This window comes from Carassius carassius, chromosome 8 (genome assembly GCF_963082965.1).
Source record: "Carassius carassius chromosome 8, fCarCar2.1, whole genome shotgun sequence".
NCBI lineage: Eukaryota > Metazoa > Chordata > Actinopteri > Cypriniformes > Cyprinidae > Carassius > Carassius carassius.
In genome coordinates this window covers 26,348,427-26,362,965 of record NC_081762.1, presented here as the reverse complement: position 1 = coordinate 26,362,965, position 14,539 = coordinate 26,348,427, and the positions used below count along the sequence as shown (strand labels likewise).

Genomic DNA, 14,539 nt, shown 5'->3' with positions numbered 1-14,539 from the left:
TATTTGATGTCAAATCTACAATTACTTTTTTTTTTTTTTTGGCACACTATGGTGTTAAAACTTATACCATAGGTGCACCATATGTGAATTGTATGTGATTTAAGATCTGGTCTGCACTGTAAAAGAACAAATGTCTAAGAAAATGGATAATGTCCAGGCCGAAAATTATGTTTTTCGGTAACTTTACAGACATTTCTATTAACCCTAAAATACAATGCTGTTTCCTACAGTCTTAGAGGTCTGGAACGACACAAGGGTGAGGAAACGATGGCTTTTGATGTCTTCAAAAGAATTTCCCACCCTTTAGGGTTTGGTTTGTGCATCTATTACAGACAACAGTCAGGACAAGGTGAGAGGTATCAAGCACACAATTCTGGACAACAACTCAAAGCAGTTAACTAGATCAGCAGTTCTCAACTGGTGACTCTTAATACTGTATGGATAGGACACCTATTAGTCGATTGAAGCAATAACCTCCAAGAAGCAGTGGTTTACAGTGATTTAGAATGGCTGTGGGATGTTTTTACAGAATGGAGGGGAGTAGCATTGAGTTGTACAGTAATACTGATTTAATAAGGTCACAGCTGTGTGTTTATGCAGTATTTTATTATGGCTTCAAACATTGCCTAACCAATCAAAAAGGACAATAGCTATTTTATAATAAATAATGCTGAATCTGACTGCATTCCACAGAACTAAAAACCACAGCCACCACAAGTTTAACTACTTGATGTTATGCCCTCTACAAGGAAACAGCCAATTGAATTTAGTACAAAGTTTTAAAATAAATCTTCACTCACTTGATTCTTCATATGCTTGTTAAAAAGTTACATTAGACAGATTCCAACATGGGCAAGTTGGCATCACAATAGTTCCCCTCAAAATATTTAAAGCTACATAAGAGTAAAGGAAGATACAACTCAAACTACAATTAATTGTTTGTGTCGACCATACTGTGTGATTTTTTTGTGATTAATTAAAGTAAACTAGGAGTGTTGTGAAAAGTATCCAGCAACAAGCAAATTGTATGTCCAACCTGAATGTAAAACGTTGATTTGAATCACAGTCAGTAAGAAGATATTTAATATTTAATAGGCTATATGTGGTGGAGGATTTTGGACCAATACGATTTTAAAGTGGGTGGGACGATGCAATGCAATGCTGCAAAAACTAAACCAAACAATTAACAAAATATTAGAGTACCCGTTAGTCAGCACAAAATCTCAAAAGTTATGCTTGTTGCTTTATCGCATCACATATGGTTTGCAAATTCACAAATATTAATGGTAACACTATTTTAACTAGTATTTACTAGTTGCTTATTAGCATGCATATTACTAGCATACTGGCTGTTCATTAGTACTTATAAAGCACATTTTATTCTGCATGACCATATTTTAGATCCCTTAATCCATCCCAATACCTAAACATACTAACTATTAATAAAAATCACATTAGGAGTTTATTGAGACAAAAGTCACAGTTAATATTTATTTAACTAAATAAGTTAACCAATGGTTAAACCAAATCACAAATAACAATATTTAATTTTAAACAACAAAACCAGTTGAGAAGCACTGATCTAGATCAATCCAATGATTAAGCAGTAAATTGCTCTCACACCCTCAAGCAGTATGGATGTAGCAAGCTATTTCTATTCGCTATCGCAAAAGATGCGATGAACGAAACCAATGATGGGACAGAAAAGCACAGCAGGAAGAATGAGACAGTGAAAAGGGGAAAAGAAAAACAACTGCTTAGAGCGAGATTGATTCCCACACTAGTCTATCCCTGTGTTAAAGCTGAGACTGAAGGATTGTGTGGAAAAAAAATCATGTCAGGAAATCCCAAAGGGGGAACAGCGTGAAAAGGTGACGTGACCAAGTGAGGAAAACAGGTTAGCAATCAGAATGGAGTATTTGTCCACATCGAGAAGCATGCAGCATATGAAGCAAACAGTGCCAGGAAGTTTGTCATTCAATCTTTCTGTGTATTAGGATGCGCTATGACTTTGCAGCCAAAAGACAGTGGAGCAAAGCAACCAGAGTGTTTTCCTCTCATTTGAGAGGCGTGATTAGAGCAGGAAACCCTCTAGGGTCAGAAACAGACAGTCGAGCAGGTCAGTCACAGGAAGTGAGAGGCAGGCGGCAGGAAGTCGTCTCAGTACCTTGTCATTATGGCTATGCTCCTCGTTTAGCGTGGTGCTACTGCACGTGTCAACCCCTGAATCTTTGACCTGCGGTTCGCACCACTCCACATCTTCGTCGTGGGAGAGCTCCCGAAATCGCACCACTGTCTTTTGCCTCTCAGACGGGGCATAACTGGCGTCCAAAAAATATGCCTGCTCATTTGTTTTTCTTTTTCCCCTTTGAATGTTGCCTAAAAGTTATGGATGATATAAAAAGGAGGAGAAACAAAACATGCAGAGGTGAATTAATCGAGGGGAAATGGGGTGAGAGGGTCACAAGCCTCACCATAGACATTGAGGAGGCCTCACTATGCCAAGACGCATGGTCCCACCAGTGACCATCCATATCTCCTGAGGACAGCACAGTGAGAGGACACACACGCACAGACTCGTGTCAACAAGATTTCACTTATATAGGCAAATATGCAACATTCATTTACTCACACGCTTTCTCTTACAGCTCTTTTAAAGGTGTAGTTCAACAAAAATGAAACTGCTGCCATTATTTACTCACCCTCATGTTGTTCTGCAAGCGTACAACTTTCTTTCTTCCGTGAAACACAAAAAATATATATTTTAAAGCATGTACTAGCCATTTTGTTCCATGCAATTACAATGAATGGGGACTGCAACTTGCAAAATGGATGTTCACGATAAAAACTGCAATGCCTGGTTCAAGAATGGATCGTTCTTCTGTGTTTGGTTCAAGATCTAGTTTGCAAAATTAAACCACTTCATTAATAATGAAATGGAGTTATAAGAACAACATGTATGATACTTTTATGGGGCTTTTGTGAAACCTTCGGTCTCCATTCGTTGCAATTACATAAAAAAAAAAAGAACTAATGCATTTTTTTTTATCTTGTTTGTTTTCGACAGAAGAAAGAAAGTCATACAGGTTGGTGACTAACGAGGGTGACTAAATTTTTGGGTTAATTATCACTCTTAAAATAAACACATGTAACAATTAGCGTCACTTTTCTTAGTATACACTTACCCATAAAGCTAATAGAATGAAAGAACATATACAGATATTTTAAAAGTGTATAATGTTACAAAAAAAAAGGGCATGAACTACAACACAACCAAAACTACTAGACAAACCCTGTCCAGCAATTTAAGTCACAAATATTGGCTTCTTAGTTCAACATCTGAAAGTACATGTTCTGAGAAAGCAAATTACCTGAGTGCCATACATCTAAACAGCACTATTTCTGTTGACAGAGAACCTTTCTGTTAGGAAATCTTTATCTGGTTGAAGACACACAGACATTAAAATCTAGTGCTTAAATTACATTTAAAAGGCATCTTTTTTTCAGTTTGATACTGCTCAATGCTGTTGCATAATTTACATAGCACCATAAAATGCATCCCATTTTGCTGATGTTACATATGGGATATTAAACACATACATATATATTGTGCATATTTTCTGTTATGAATACATAGATATTCTCACTGAATTCCTGGGATGTCTGGCTGGCTAGTTATATTATCAAGGAATCATTTAAGGCACAAAACCTTTAAAAATACAAATGCCAGAGAGAGTTCATCATCAATAAAAAAACCTTAAGCATATAAATTGGTATGTTATAACATTAATTAAAACGGAAAAGAAAATTCTCTATTTGCAAGCCAAGCAATATCACTCCATAATAGAGATTCAGGCAACTGATGGTGAGAAAGCAAACATTTCCATTAAAAAGTAAAGTTTCCCAAGTTCCCAACTCTAACTTGTCAATTGTGTTAGTATTTTATCACCTTACTTCTCTTGTCTTGCAATTATTTACATGGGGTGGCAAGCAGATGGATTTGCAATGTGGCAATATTGTACTGATACTTCTTAGCAGTTCAAAACAAAGAACAAGGTCCAGTTTCAAGGTCCTTTAAAAATAAACTGGACTGGATTTACGTAAACCATCGTCATAGGACCCACTTCATATGTGCAAAATAATAGCTAGTTACATCTGCCTGTGTCATCAATATATTTGATTAAGAAACCAAGCTGTAGTTCAAAGATGAAAAATATGGTTATTATGCATCCATAATTTTAACAGCCAGATTCAGTGCAATATCACAATGGCACTATAATAAATTGATAAAATAATTTGTATCCATAGCACAGAAACTTTAATATTGCAGAAGTCTGATTGCTGCTGCCAACATTGCATCACCCTTTTTCCCAATTTCCCTGCCAGCATGCAGTGATATCCATATGCAACCATGAAAAGAATGAACGCTGTAAAAACTTACATCTGTAGACATCACTTCTGCCTCAACATACACCATGCCTCACAAACCAGAACCATTTGCTATTTGTCCAAGCACCATGTGCAGACTGTTCCCAGCGTCTTCAGGAAAAAAAAAATTGTTCTGTGTAGTCCAAAAATATTGTTGATAATCCGTATTTGCTGCATCACCCCTTCCAAACCTTGGCAAGTAAAAGTTCTGCAACGCTGATTTATTCAACTACATCCACCGGAACAAGGACTAGAACTCAACTGCAGCTCTTCAAATCACACTTGGATCAGTCTTTAAAGGTCTTGCACATCCCCTTCAAAAAAGATGTCAAACCCGACTGTTAGCCCTTTTTTCATTGCCTCTCAACGGTGTTGTTCTCTTTCACTCTATCTCCTTGCACTGAAATGGAGTTCATGCCTTAGAATAATGAGCTTACCATTATTCTTGTAAGCCAGCTCAAACACCTTGCCCTACATAGTCCCCACATCACAACAGACTGTTTCCCGGAGTTTGCCGGGCTGATCCCTGACTCCAAGAACCCCTACAGTTTGTTCATGGCTTCATGGAAGTAAGCATTGGCCTCAATCACTTGCAACCAACCAATACAGCTATTCCTTTTCTTTAGTTTTTCCAACCTTCCGTTTGGTGGTTTTTACACAAAAGTGAAAGTTCAGAGCAAACAATTAAGTTAAAAGTCTTTACTCCAAAGTGCACAGCAGCAGAACAGTCACCACTCCAAATGTTGGCAGTCTGATGAAATATTGACTTACCACCATTTTCCCAGGCTTCACACAGCGTGCCGTCTTTTATTTGTGACTCCACTACTTTGCTACTTTGACCATATCCTTTTCTCTTTCTGCAGGTGGGGAGGGAATTGACCACTTTGAACCAATCAGGTTGGGTTGTCACTGACTGATTGACGTATGTCCAATGGCACCCATTGGAAAGATAAGCTTGTCAGAGATCAAGCTCCTTTCTGTCTACAGTCAAGAGGTGTGCCACTCTTATGAGGTCAGATAGAGTGATTGGATGCCTGCTAGATTTGTGGCAACTCTAGAGTTTAATGTTGGATGCTGGATTGGAAATTTTGGGAAACATTCATTGCCTGAATAAATGCCAACATGGTTGCCCCACTAATTAAACATTGGGATTTGGAGATTCGTTGGTGTTTGTTAAGGTGGTATGAACTAGCCTTTAGAAAGCTGACTGAAACAGAGACTGAGTTTGAGCAGGATGAAGGTGGAAGCAAGTGTCCTACTTTCTTCTGCTCCACTGTAGCCTCTTAAGCGCATCAAGTAGCTGTGGTGGAGAGGTAACAATGACAGATGCATTGGTGCAATTTCACTTACTGAATCTGACATGGAAGTGACCCTCTGCCACTGCAAAGCTGCTGGGACTCCCTCTACCTACTTCTGAGGATGAAGGAAGGCTCTTGGGAGCTCTCTCGAGACTGCTCCTGTGCAAAGAGGCTTATCCAATTGAGCTAATTGTGACCCTGACAACATAAGAGCGTTTAGGGGAGGGGAATATCTTACATGGGAGAAAGGAAAAGGAGGAAGAGGAAGGACAGGTACTTCACAGATACCAAAGATAGTAGCATTGCATGTCCATTCTTGGAATCCTAATGATAATGAGCACCATGACACCAAAAGAACAGACAATTTAACTTTTGCTGGTAACGTAAGCAACCACTGATCAGTGGGAGTTTTAAAGAGTCCAGTTGTGTTTTCAGACATCCAATCTGCTATATTCTCACTCATTTCAAACTGACCTGGCTCTTAAGTCAATTTCACACCAGAAGAGAAGTGCCACACCACGTTGTGGATACACTCTCAAAAAACTGGAATCATACCTTTAGGATTACAATAGCTTGTCACTGGGATAGAACCATTAAATTAATATTTTTACTCCTAAAAACGTTCATAGTAGTACCTTAAGAGTACACATTATTACTTTAAGGTACCAATGCTAAGGGTTATGTAATGGCTCATTTCCACCAAACGGTACAGTTTAGTACAGTACAGTAAAGTACAGTACTATTCAGGAAAGTTCACTTCAAGAATTAACAAAGCATCAATGACACATACAGTACGATGTGCAACTACCTTTATGCAACTTTATGTGTTAAAAGCTCCAATTGAGTTTTCCCATGAGTAAGACTCTTTATTTAAAATGCACGTGCTGGGACATGAATTGCAATTATTTCATGTAGTAAACAACATGCCACAGATATTAGTTTGAAAATAATGTGGAATTGCGCTGTACGTCAGCGGTTCTTATACCGTTCCTAAAACCTCCCTGAGGTGCTGCCCATTTTGAATCTCTCTTTTTTTGACAGATCTAGTTCAGGCCATGGAGTACTTTATTAGTTTATTAGTATCAGTTAATTCAGGTGTGTTTAAAGAAGACATTCAAATTGTGCAGTGCTGGGGAGATTCAGTCTGAAAAGCCTGGCTGTATGTAACGAAGAAAAATGGGCATGGCTGAAAAAGGCAATTTGGTTAGACATTTTAATTATCTTACATCTTGAAGAATCATATTAGATGTTATACATGTCAAGATGTACATTGCCTTGCTCTTAGTTCTTTGTCAGACCTACAGGGCATCATGTCAGCTGAGCTCATAGTAATATTCTCACTTTGAATGTCTAACAGCAAAAGCTGTAGAAATTCATATTCTAACAGGATACTACTTAACAGTGAATGGCAATCTATGACTGTATCCTGTGTCCCCATTCACACTCTAGCATCTTCAGCCCGGGTTGCATTACATAATTAAACCTGCTTGAATAATGAAACACCCTCCATGGTTTAAACCCTGGTCATGTGACTCACTCCATGTAATTGCCAGCGTGAGTGGATTCACCTTTATCTTAAGTGCAGTTTTAAAATGAATTTAGAGGAGAAAAGTCACAAAATAACAGACATGTTATAACTGATCTCAACAAACCCAAAGCACAGAAACTAAAACAAAAATAATTACCAATAGAACTGGCACTTTTAACATGTACGAAAATCTGTATCCGACTCGGCTCCTCCTGACCACAGACACAGGTTTACAAGCCACTATTTCTTGCCTTTTCCCCCTTATGAACAACATATTTTCGTACATGATAAAAGCTCCTTGTGGTTACTCAGTTTGACCGATTTGAGCATCCAAAAACCATGCAAACATAGGCATTTAGAATTTCTGCTAGCGATTCCTGTACAGAAAAATCACTTCCCGTCCTCCAGCTGCGTTTGGCGTGTCGTCAGAATCAAGTGACTGCAAACAAGCTATTACACTATATTTCACAGGCTCTAAATAGTACATACAACAGCGTTGAACTCTCTGCTGCCCCCACCAGGTCTGGAGCAACATTGTGGTTACCATAAAGCATTGGCTCTTTCTAGGAAACTGATATGATTGGAGTCACATCTGAGATTTCAGAAACATTTAATGCAACTTTTCTCCCTAAAACACTGGAACGTTTATCCATCAGCAATTCAATAATTCCATTCAGAGTCAGCAGCGTTTACCTTTATCGCTGAAGGACTCACTCTCCAGCTCCACATCCTCACAGCTGGTGTACTCTGGCGTGGTTGCCAGCTCCTCTTCTGAGCTGCTGAAGCTACCCATGGTTCTGAGCTTGCCTAGGCGTTTGCTGCGGTACGGTCGAGGTGGAGGAGGACGAACTGACTCGGATTGGTCCGAGCTTAGAGAGTCATTTCGTAGAATGCTATCCATTTTGTCCTGTTTGTTCCTACGCATGGCTGAGCTAGGGTCCAAGTGGTGCTGTTGGGAAATGGGTTTCCTTGTTGGCTCTGCCAGTCCTCGCCGGCTATCGCCCAACACAGGGCTGCGGTGTGGTGTTGGTGGGCTATGATTTGACAATCGATGTCCCGGTGAACTCCTGTCCATGGAGTACGAGCGTTGACTTGGGCCTCCCAACGAAGGGAGGCGTGATTGCCGCCCACCGGGCCCATGCAGAGGCTCATCAAGTTCTGTATAGGCGAGCGAGACGTCACTATGACGCCGCTCGTGCCGAGCCCGTGACACCTGGGCATGGATGCGCATCTGCTCCTCGTAGGGCTGGGGTTTGACTGGGTAGCGTGCCAGGTTGGGGTCACTGCGGTATCGGGCCTGGTATTCCTCCTCACACCGTCTTTGGAGTTCATAGTCCTCTAGCTGGCCATCCAAACGTTGGCCTTGCGAGTGACAGCGTCCTCGGCTGTCTTGATTACCGTCCACCTCATTGTACATTCTTGAACTCCTCGGCGAATGGCCAGGGTCACGTCCGTAGTCGGACGGAGAGCGGGGCATGGCTCCTTCAGCCGGGGCATACTGCAGTCCTCCTTCCCCCTCCCTTTGGTTATATGCTGCGTTAGGATCCCTAGATGCTGATGGGCTTCTGTTTCTAAGAATGTAAAAGGAAATTAGGTCAGTGTAAGTGGTCAATGCAGTGAGCTGAGGCTAAAACTTTATTTAAACACAAATAAGCTTATGGCACCTTCATTTCTCTTCAAGTGATTCACACTAGGGTTGTACAAAACTACATACATTCGAAGTTACCAGGAGGTGAGTTGTTTGGACAGACATTCTGATTAAGGAAGCCCTGTATAATTACTTACACACAGAATGTATTCTTGTAAGCAAAGACAGCTGAATATAGGGCTAAATACTGAAATGGAACAAAATGCAGAGGTCTCAGGATGATCATGGTGCAGTATGCTAAAGAATCAGCAAGTTGCAACAAAATGGCCAAACATGCAACACAAATGTCCATCCTCATGTATACACAGACCAACAATTAAAAAAAAATTATAATCTTCAAATGTTTCTCAGCCTTGTGGTCAGTGCTCTGACATATAGAACAAGACCAAGTCACTTTCTAGTCACTCAGACTGACACACACTAAATTGTTGGACACCACCAGTCACCTCAAGTTCACTGCCCATGAGTCTATCCCAGCTTGGCTTGAGGACTCTCTTGTTATGTAGGCATACGTCAACAAGCATCGCTGTTGTTCCTGCCCTAGAGCTCTTTCATCGTGAGGAGCCCACAGGGACTGTGAAGCTCTGCAAGAGAGGCCAGTTGGATGGGGTTTGGTGGTCTGGGACCTGTCTGCCATAACAGACCTTTGAGACATGGCGTTCATAGCGGGTAACCTGTAAGGGCCGAGTGTTCGGCTCTGACCAAAGTCATGAGAGGAAGAGTATCACACTGAATTAGAGAAACACTGCAGTGCTAAGACAGAGCCAGATGCGTTTAATTCCACCCCTTTCTGTTTCCCTCTCATTAACTATGTTATATCACGCCAGACAGTCCCACTTACAGTAGATGCTTTAACTCTCCCGCAGCTGGAAAGAGATTGCTAAAATAAAAACCATTTTACTATTGCTCATACTTACAGTTTGTAATCTGAACAAAACCATAAGCTTAAATAGTAAAGATGAGAATGAATAATCTCCCAACGCTTGTTTTATAGGCAGGAATGATACTACAAACCATGTGGTTTGTTGAGAAGAGGAGCAAGGTTATAATAATTAGCTAAAACTAAAACCATTTAAAAAAAATGTATTACCTGATGCACTAAAATAACTAAAACTGAAATGAACATTTATAAAAACTGCAGAAATTAAAAAGATAATTAAAAGATATAAATATTTATATTAAATATAAACTAAAAATAATTTAAAACAACATTTTTAATTATTACAAAAATTCAAATGAAAAAGAGACCCAAAATAAGCAGCATCTCTCATTTCAGTGTAGATCAACTTGATGCAGTAAAATAACTAAAACTAAAACTGAAATAAAATGTATAAAAACTACATAGACATTAAAAATAAATGTTACATTTTTAAAATAGAAATGAAAAATTACTAAAAAATGACGCAACTTAAGCAACATCTCTAAAATGAAAAAACTACTACTATGCAAAAGAAAAAAAAAAAACGAAATGTTAATAATACTTACTTTTCTAAGTGATTTGACTTGCAGACTGGTGGATAAAAATATCCTGTAGACCTACAGTGATATAAAAAACAATCTGCATCTCTATAAAATGCAGATAACAACTTGGCAACCATGTAGAAATGCCCTAACCACCACCCTTAATACCTTACCATTACAGTGCTGGCTTTTGCATGTGCGAACATCTTATTTTTATTGATGTGGGCAATACATCATTAAATGATTGTACAGAGTCAGCAGCAGTACCATATTGAGCTGTACCATATTCCAGCAGTAAATGATTGCTGAATGTCTAAATGTAAATGTGACATCATCCATTGTGTCATCATATGCATGCTGCAGTATGTTTAACAATGAAGCAATATTATTTATTGATTTGGGCCTGTCGTCTCTGTGCAAAGCTTCTCAAATCAGAGCAGCCCGACACACAGATACAGCATAGCAGGAGAAACAAAACTCAAAGACAAAATCATTACAAGATTCAGCAGCTGTTTACTTTAAAATAAAGGCCATTTTGACATTTTGCTCACAGCTGAGACTAGACTGTGCACATAATGGTATTTTCTGTTTGCCACATGTCAGCTCACCCCACAAAATAACAAAATATTGCAATACATTACTGCAATGGCCATGGAAGTAAAGATCGCAAACAGAAATTCCTCACGCACTGAAATGGTGCTGGTTTTGAAAACAAATCAAATTGCACGAATACAATGTCACTATATTAGCATCCAAAGTGATTTTATTAAAAGAAATTCTGCCAGCAGTTATGTTCATTAAGTAAAAGCCATGAAGCTATTTAAATACATAATTAAAATTCATAGATGATATATTTAAATAAAAACTAAATTTACTTAAACTTGGGAATATAAACTCACTGGAGCAGCTGTGCAAAGTTACAAAAATAGGACAAGTGCCAGTCAACTAAAAGCGTCACATCACACATTAGAACATGTAGATTAAAATGCTAATGAAAACACAAGTGGTTTTTGCACCATCTATTCTTATTTGCTGTTTGAGCTGTTATAGGTGCAGAGGTGGGTAGAGTACCCAAAAACTGTACTCATGTAAAAGTAAAAGTACTTGTCTGAATAGTTATTTGAGTAAGAGTAAAAAAGTATCGGATAAAAAATCTACTCAAGTAGTTAGTTACTAGTTACTTTGGGTCATATATAATGAGTCTATTTTTATTTAGATGTATAGATAAAATGTATGTAATATATGTGTGTGTGTATAAATATATATATATTTCATCAGCCTTTACTCAAGTCTTCAATGTCACATAATCCTTCAGAAATCATTCCAATATGTTGATTTACTATCAATGATGTTCTTTTTATCATAATCCTAAACAAAATCTCACAGGTTCCAAAAAAATATTAAGCAGCAAAACTGTTTCCAGCACTGGTAATAAATCAATATATTAGAGTTATATTTTTAAGGATCATGACTCTGAAAACTGGAGTAACAGCTGATGAAAATTCGGATTTGCATCATAAAATTATATTTTAAAGTATGTATTATATATGTATAAATAACCTCTGACACAGAAGAGAGAAAACTCCTGACATGACCATTAAGTTACAGAACATCTGTTTACTTAAGTAACAGATATAGGTGTCATGCCATAACATACGACTGACTTTATATTAACCCTTGTGGATTGTTCAAATTCACTACCCTTTCGAGTTGTTCGGGATGAAAACATCCACTCAATTAAACTGCTGTAAAAATGTATCAGATTCATTTTTTTTTTTTTTTTGCATAAATCTGTTAATCAACCTCAGTCCTGATCAAAACTACCAAATGTTTTTAAATAACCCAAGATTTTAACTCTTTAATTACCAAGTTCATAAATGATGTCACTGATTTGGGGAAAAAAACACACAAAATGACTTATTTTCAATATAAAAGTAATTGTGGCTGGATTTTTTAAAAACTTTTTATAACAGTCTTGGGCATGTCAAAGATTAGTAGCAACATTGGCTTTGATGCATTTTTAGTTTTTGTGCAACATTATATTTAATTTTTTTCTCCCTAATTTGCTGTTGGTGGCTGTTTTTGCCCCATTGACTTCCATTATAACGACATTTTTTGATTGCAAAGCCATGACACCATGTAATCATGCATTCTTGATTGTTTGTGGTTTTCCTTTTTGGGAAGAGGTAAAATTTGTTAATTTCACAGTTGATCACTAGGTGGGACCATTAACCATTTAGATGGGCCTGTGCATCTACATCAACTACATGGAGTAAACAAAAGTGTATTTATGCACCTGCTGCCTTTTAATGGTGGTGAAAGTATTCGGTTGTTAATTGATGACGTAAGAAGCGCTGTTTCCGGGTCCAGGCCTCAACTCGCTTCACTTGAGAATATGACCTCAGCAGCCGTTTATGAGCACTGTTTATTCCTATTGATAATTTAAGTTGAACGCTTTCAAACCTACGATTTACACTACAGTCTCTGTGCTCACAGCGTCCCAAACACAAATAATTTTTAGATATTTTTTCATTGTCTGGCTATCTGGTACTTTGGTATGGAGTTAAAGGTTAATATTATAACTTTTTCACTAGTATTCTATCACATTGTGAGTTTATATTAGCACCTTTTGTTGTTTTCTCGTGGTAACTGATAGAGCGTTTGGACACGGAAGCACTGCTACGTGACGTCAGACTTAACAAGCAAATAGACTAAACAAAAGCAAAGTAATGGATTTAAACACTTGCATGCCATCATGCTGGATATTTAATGGTAAGAAGAGCAGCAAGCAACACGAGAAAGGGCTTGACTTGTACCAAAGTTTTAGAAATTATTATGTAGCGTGACCCCTCCAGCGAGCTGCAGCTTATTTGAAGTTGGTATTGCATTTTGGTTCATAATACATTATGTTCATAAATTTGATGCGAAGTAGATTTTTTTTACAGGATTTTAAGGTTTTAAACTGGCTTTACCATCAAGAAAAGAGGAGCATTTCACTTATAGGCCTGTACTTTTCACCATCAAAAGGAAGCAGGTGCATAAACACACTTCTTTTTTATTGTTTACTCCATGTAGTTCTGAGAGCATGAGGTGCATATTTAGATTTTTTTCAAATACTGTACATCAAGGTAGGTGCACAAAGGTCTCTCTCACACCCTCCCTTTCTCTCTCTCTCTCTATCACACACACACACACACACTATAATTTGCTATTATACTCCATATAACTCCATACAAGCCAGAAACGATGCCTTTTTTTGCACAGGCCTATCTAAAGGGTTCATGGTCCCACCTAGTGATCAACTGTAAAAAATAACAAATTTTACCTCTTCCCAACAGGGAAAAACCACCAACAAAAAAGAATCTCACACACACACAAACACTATAATTTGGCCCACCTAGTGATCAACTGTAAAAATACATTTTTTTTCCTCTTCCCAAAAGTGAAAACCACAAACAATCAAGAATGCATGATTATATGGTGTCATGGCTTTGCAATCAAAAAATGTTGTTACAATGGAAGTCAATGGGGCAAAAACAGCCACCAACAGCAAATTAGGGAGAAAAAATTAAAATCTAATGCTGCACAAAAACTAAAAATGCATCAAAGCCAATCTTGTTACTAATCTTTGACATGCCCAAGACTGTGATAAAAGGAAAAAAAAAAATCCAGTCCACAATCAATTTTTATATTGAAAATATGTCATTTTGTGTGTTTTTTTTCCCAAATTAGTGACATCATTTATGAACTTGGTAATTAAAAAGTTAAAATCTTGGAATTTCTTTAAAATTTGGTAGTTTTGATCAGGACTGAGGTTGATTAATAGATTTATGCAAAAAAAAATTGAAAATAGTATTTATTTGATACATTTTTACAGCAGTTTAATTTAGTGGATGTTTTCATCCACGAACATCCCGAAAGGGTAGTGAATTTGCCCACAGTGTACCGTTGAGTTTTTAAAAAATTTCAAAGCATTTACCCAAAATATGGGTCAAAATAAGATTGGTCACCAAAAATCATTCCATTAGCTCAAACACAGAGAAAGTTGTGGCCAAAATAAGACTCAACTTTACCCCCTAGTGGACGAAAACGTCCCCAACAACGCACAAGGGTTAAATGTGAATTTAACAGTCAATGTGATATAAAAACTGCTACTAATCTTTCATTGTTCATAAA

The 14,539-nt window shown here is 37.9% G+C and overlaps 1 protein-coding gene across 3 annotated transcripts in view; it reads right to left on the bottom strand.

The window, feature by feature from the left end:
* The window catches only part of LOC132145655 (regulating synaptic membrane exocytosis protein 2-like), a 175,685-nt gene that overhangs the window by 91,527 nt on the left and 69,619 nt on the right, over window positions 1-14,539 (bottom strand). For all 3 annotated transcript variants that reach the window (XM_059556820.1, XM_059556821.1, XM_059556822.1), the window contains 2 exons: window positions 7,948-8,825; window positions 2,168-2,379 (listed from right to left, as the gene is read on the bottom strand). In XM_059556820.1, coding sequence (XP_059412803.1) covers window positions 2,168-2,379; window positions 7,948-8,825 — 1,090 coding nt within the window. The remainder of the gene's footprint in view (window positions 1-2,167; window positions 2,380-7,947; window positions 8,826-14,539) is intronic.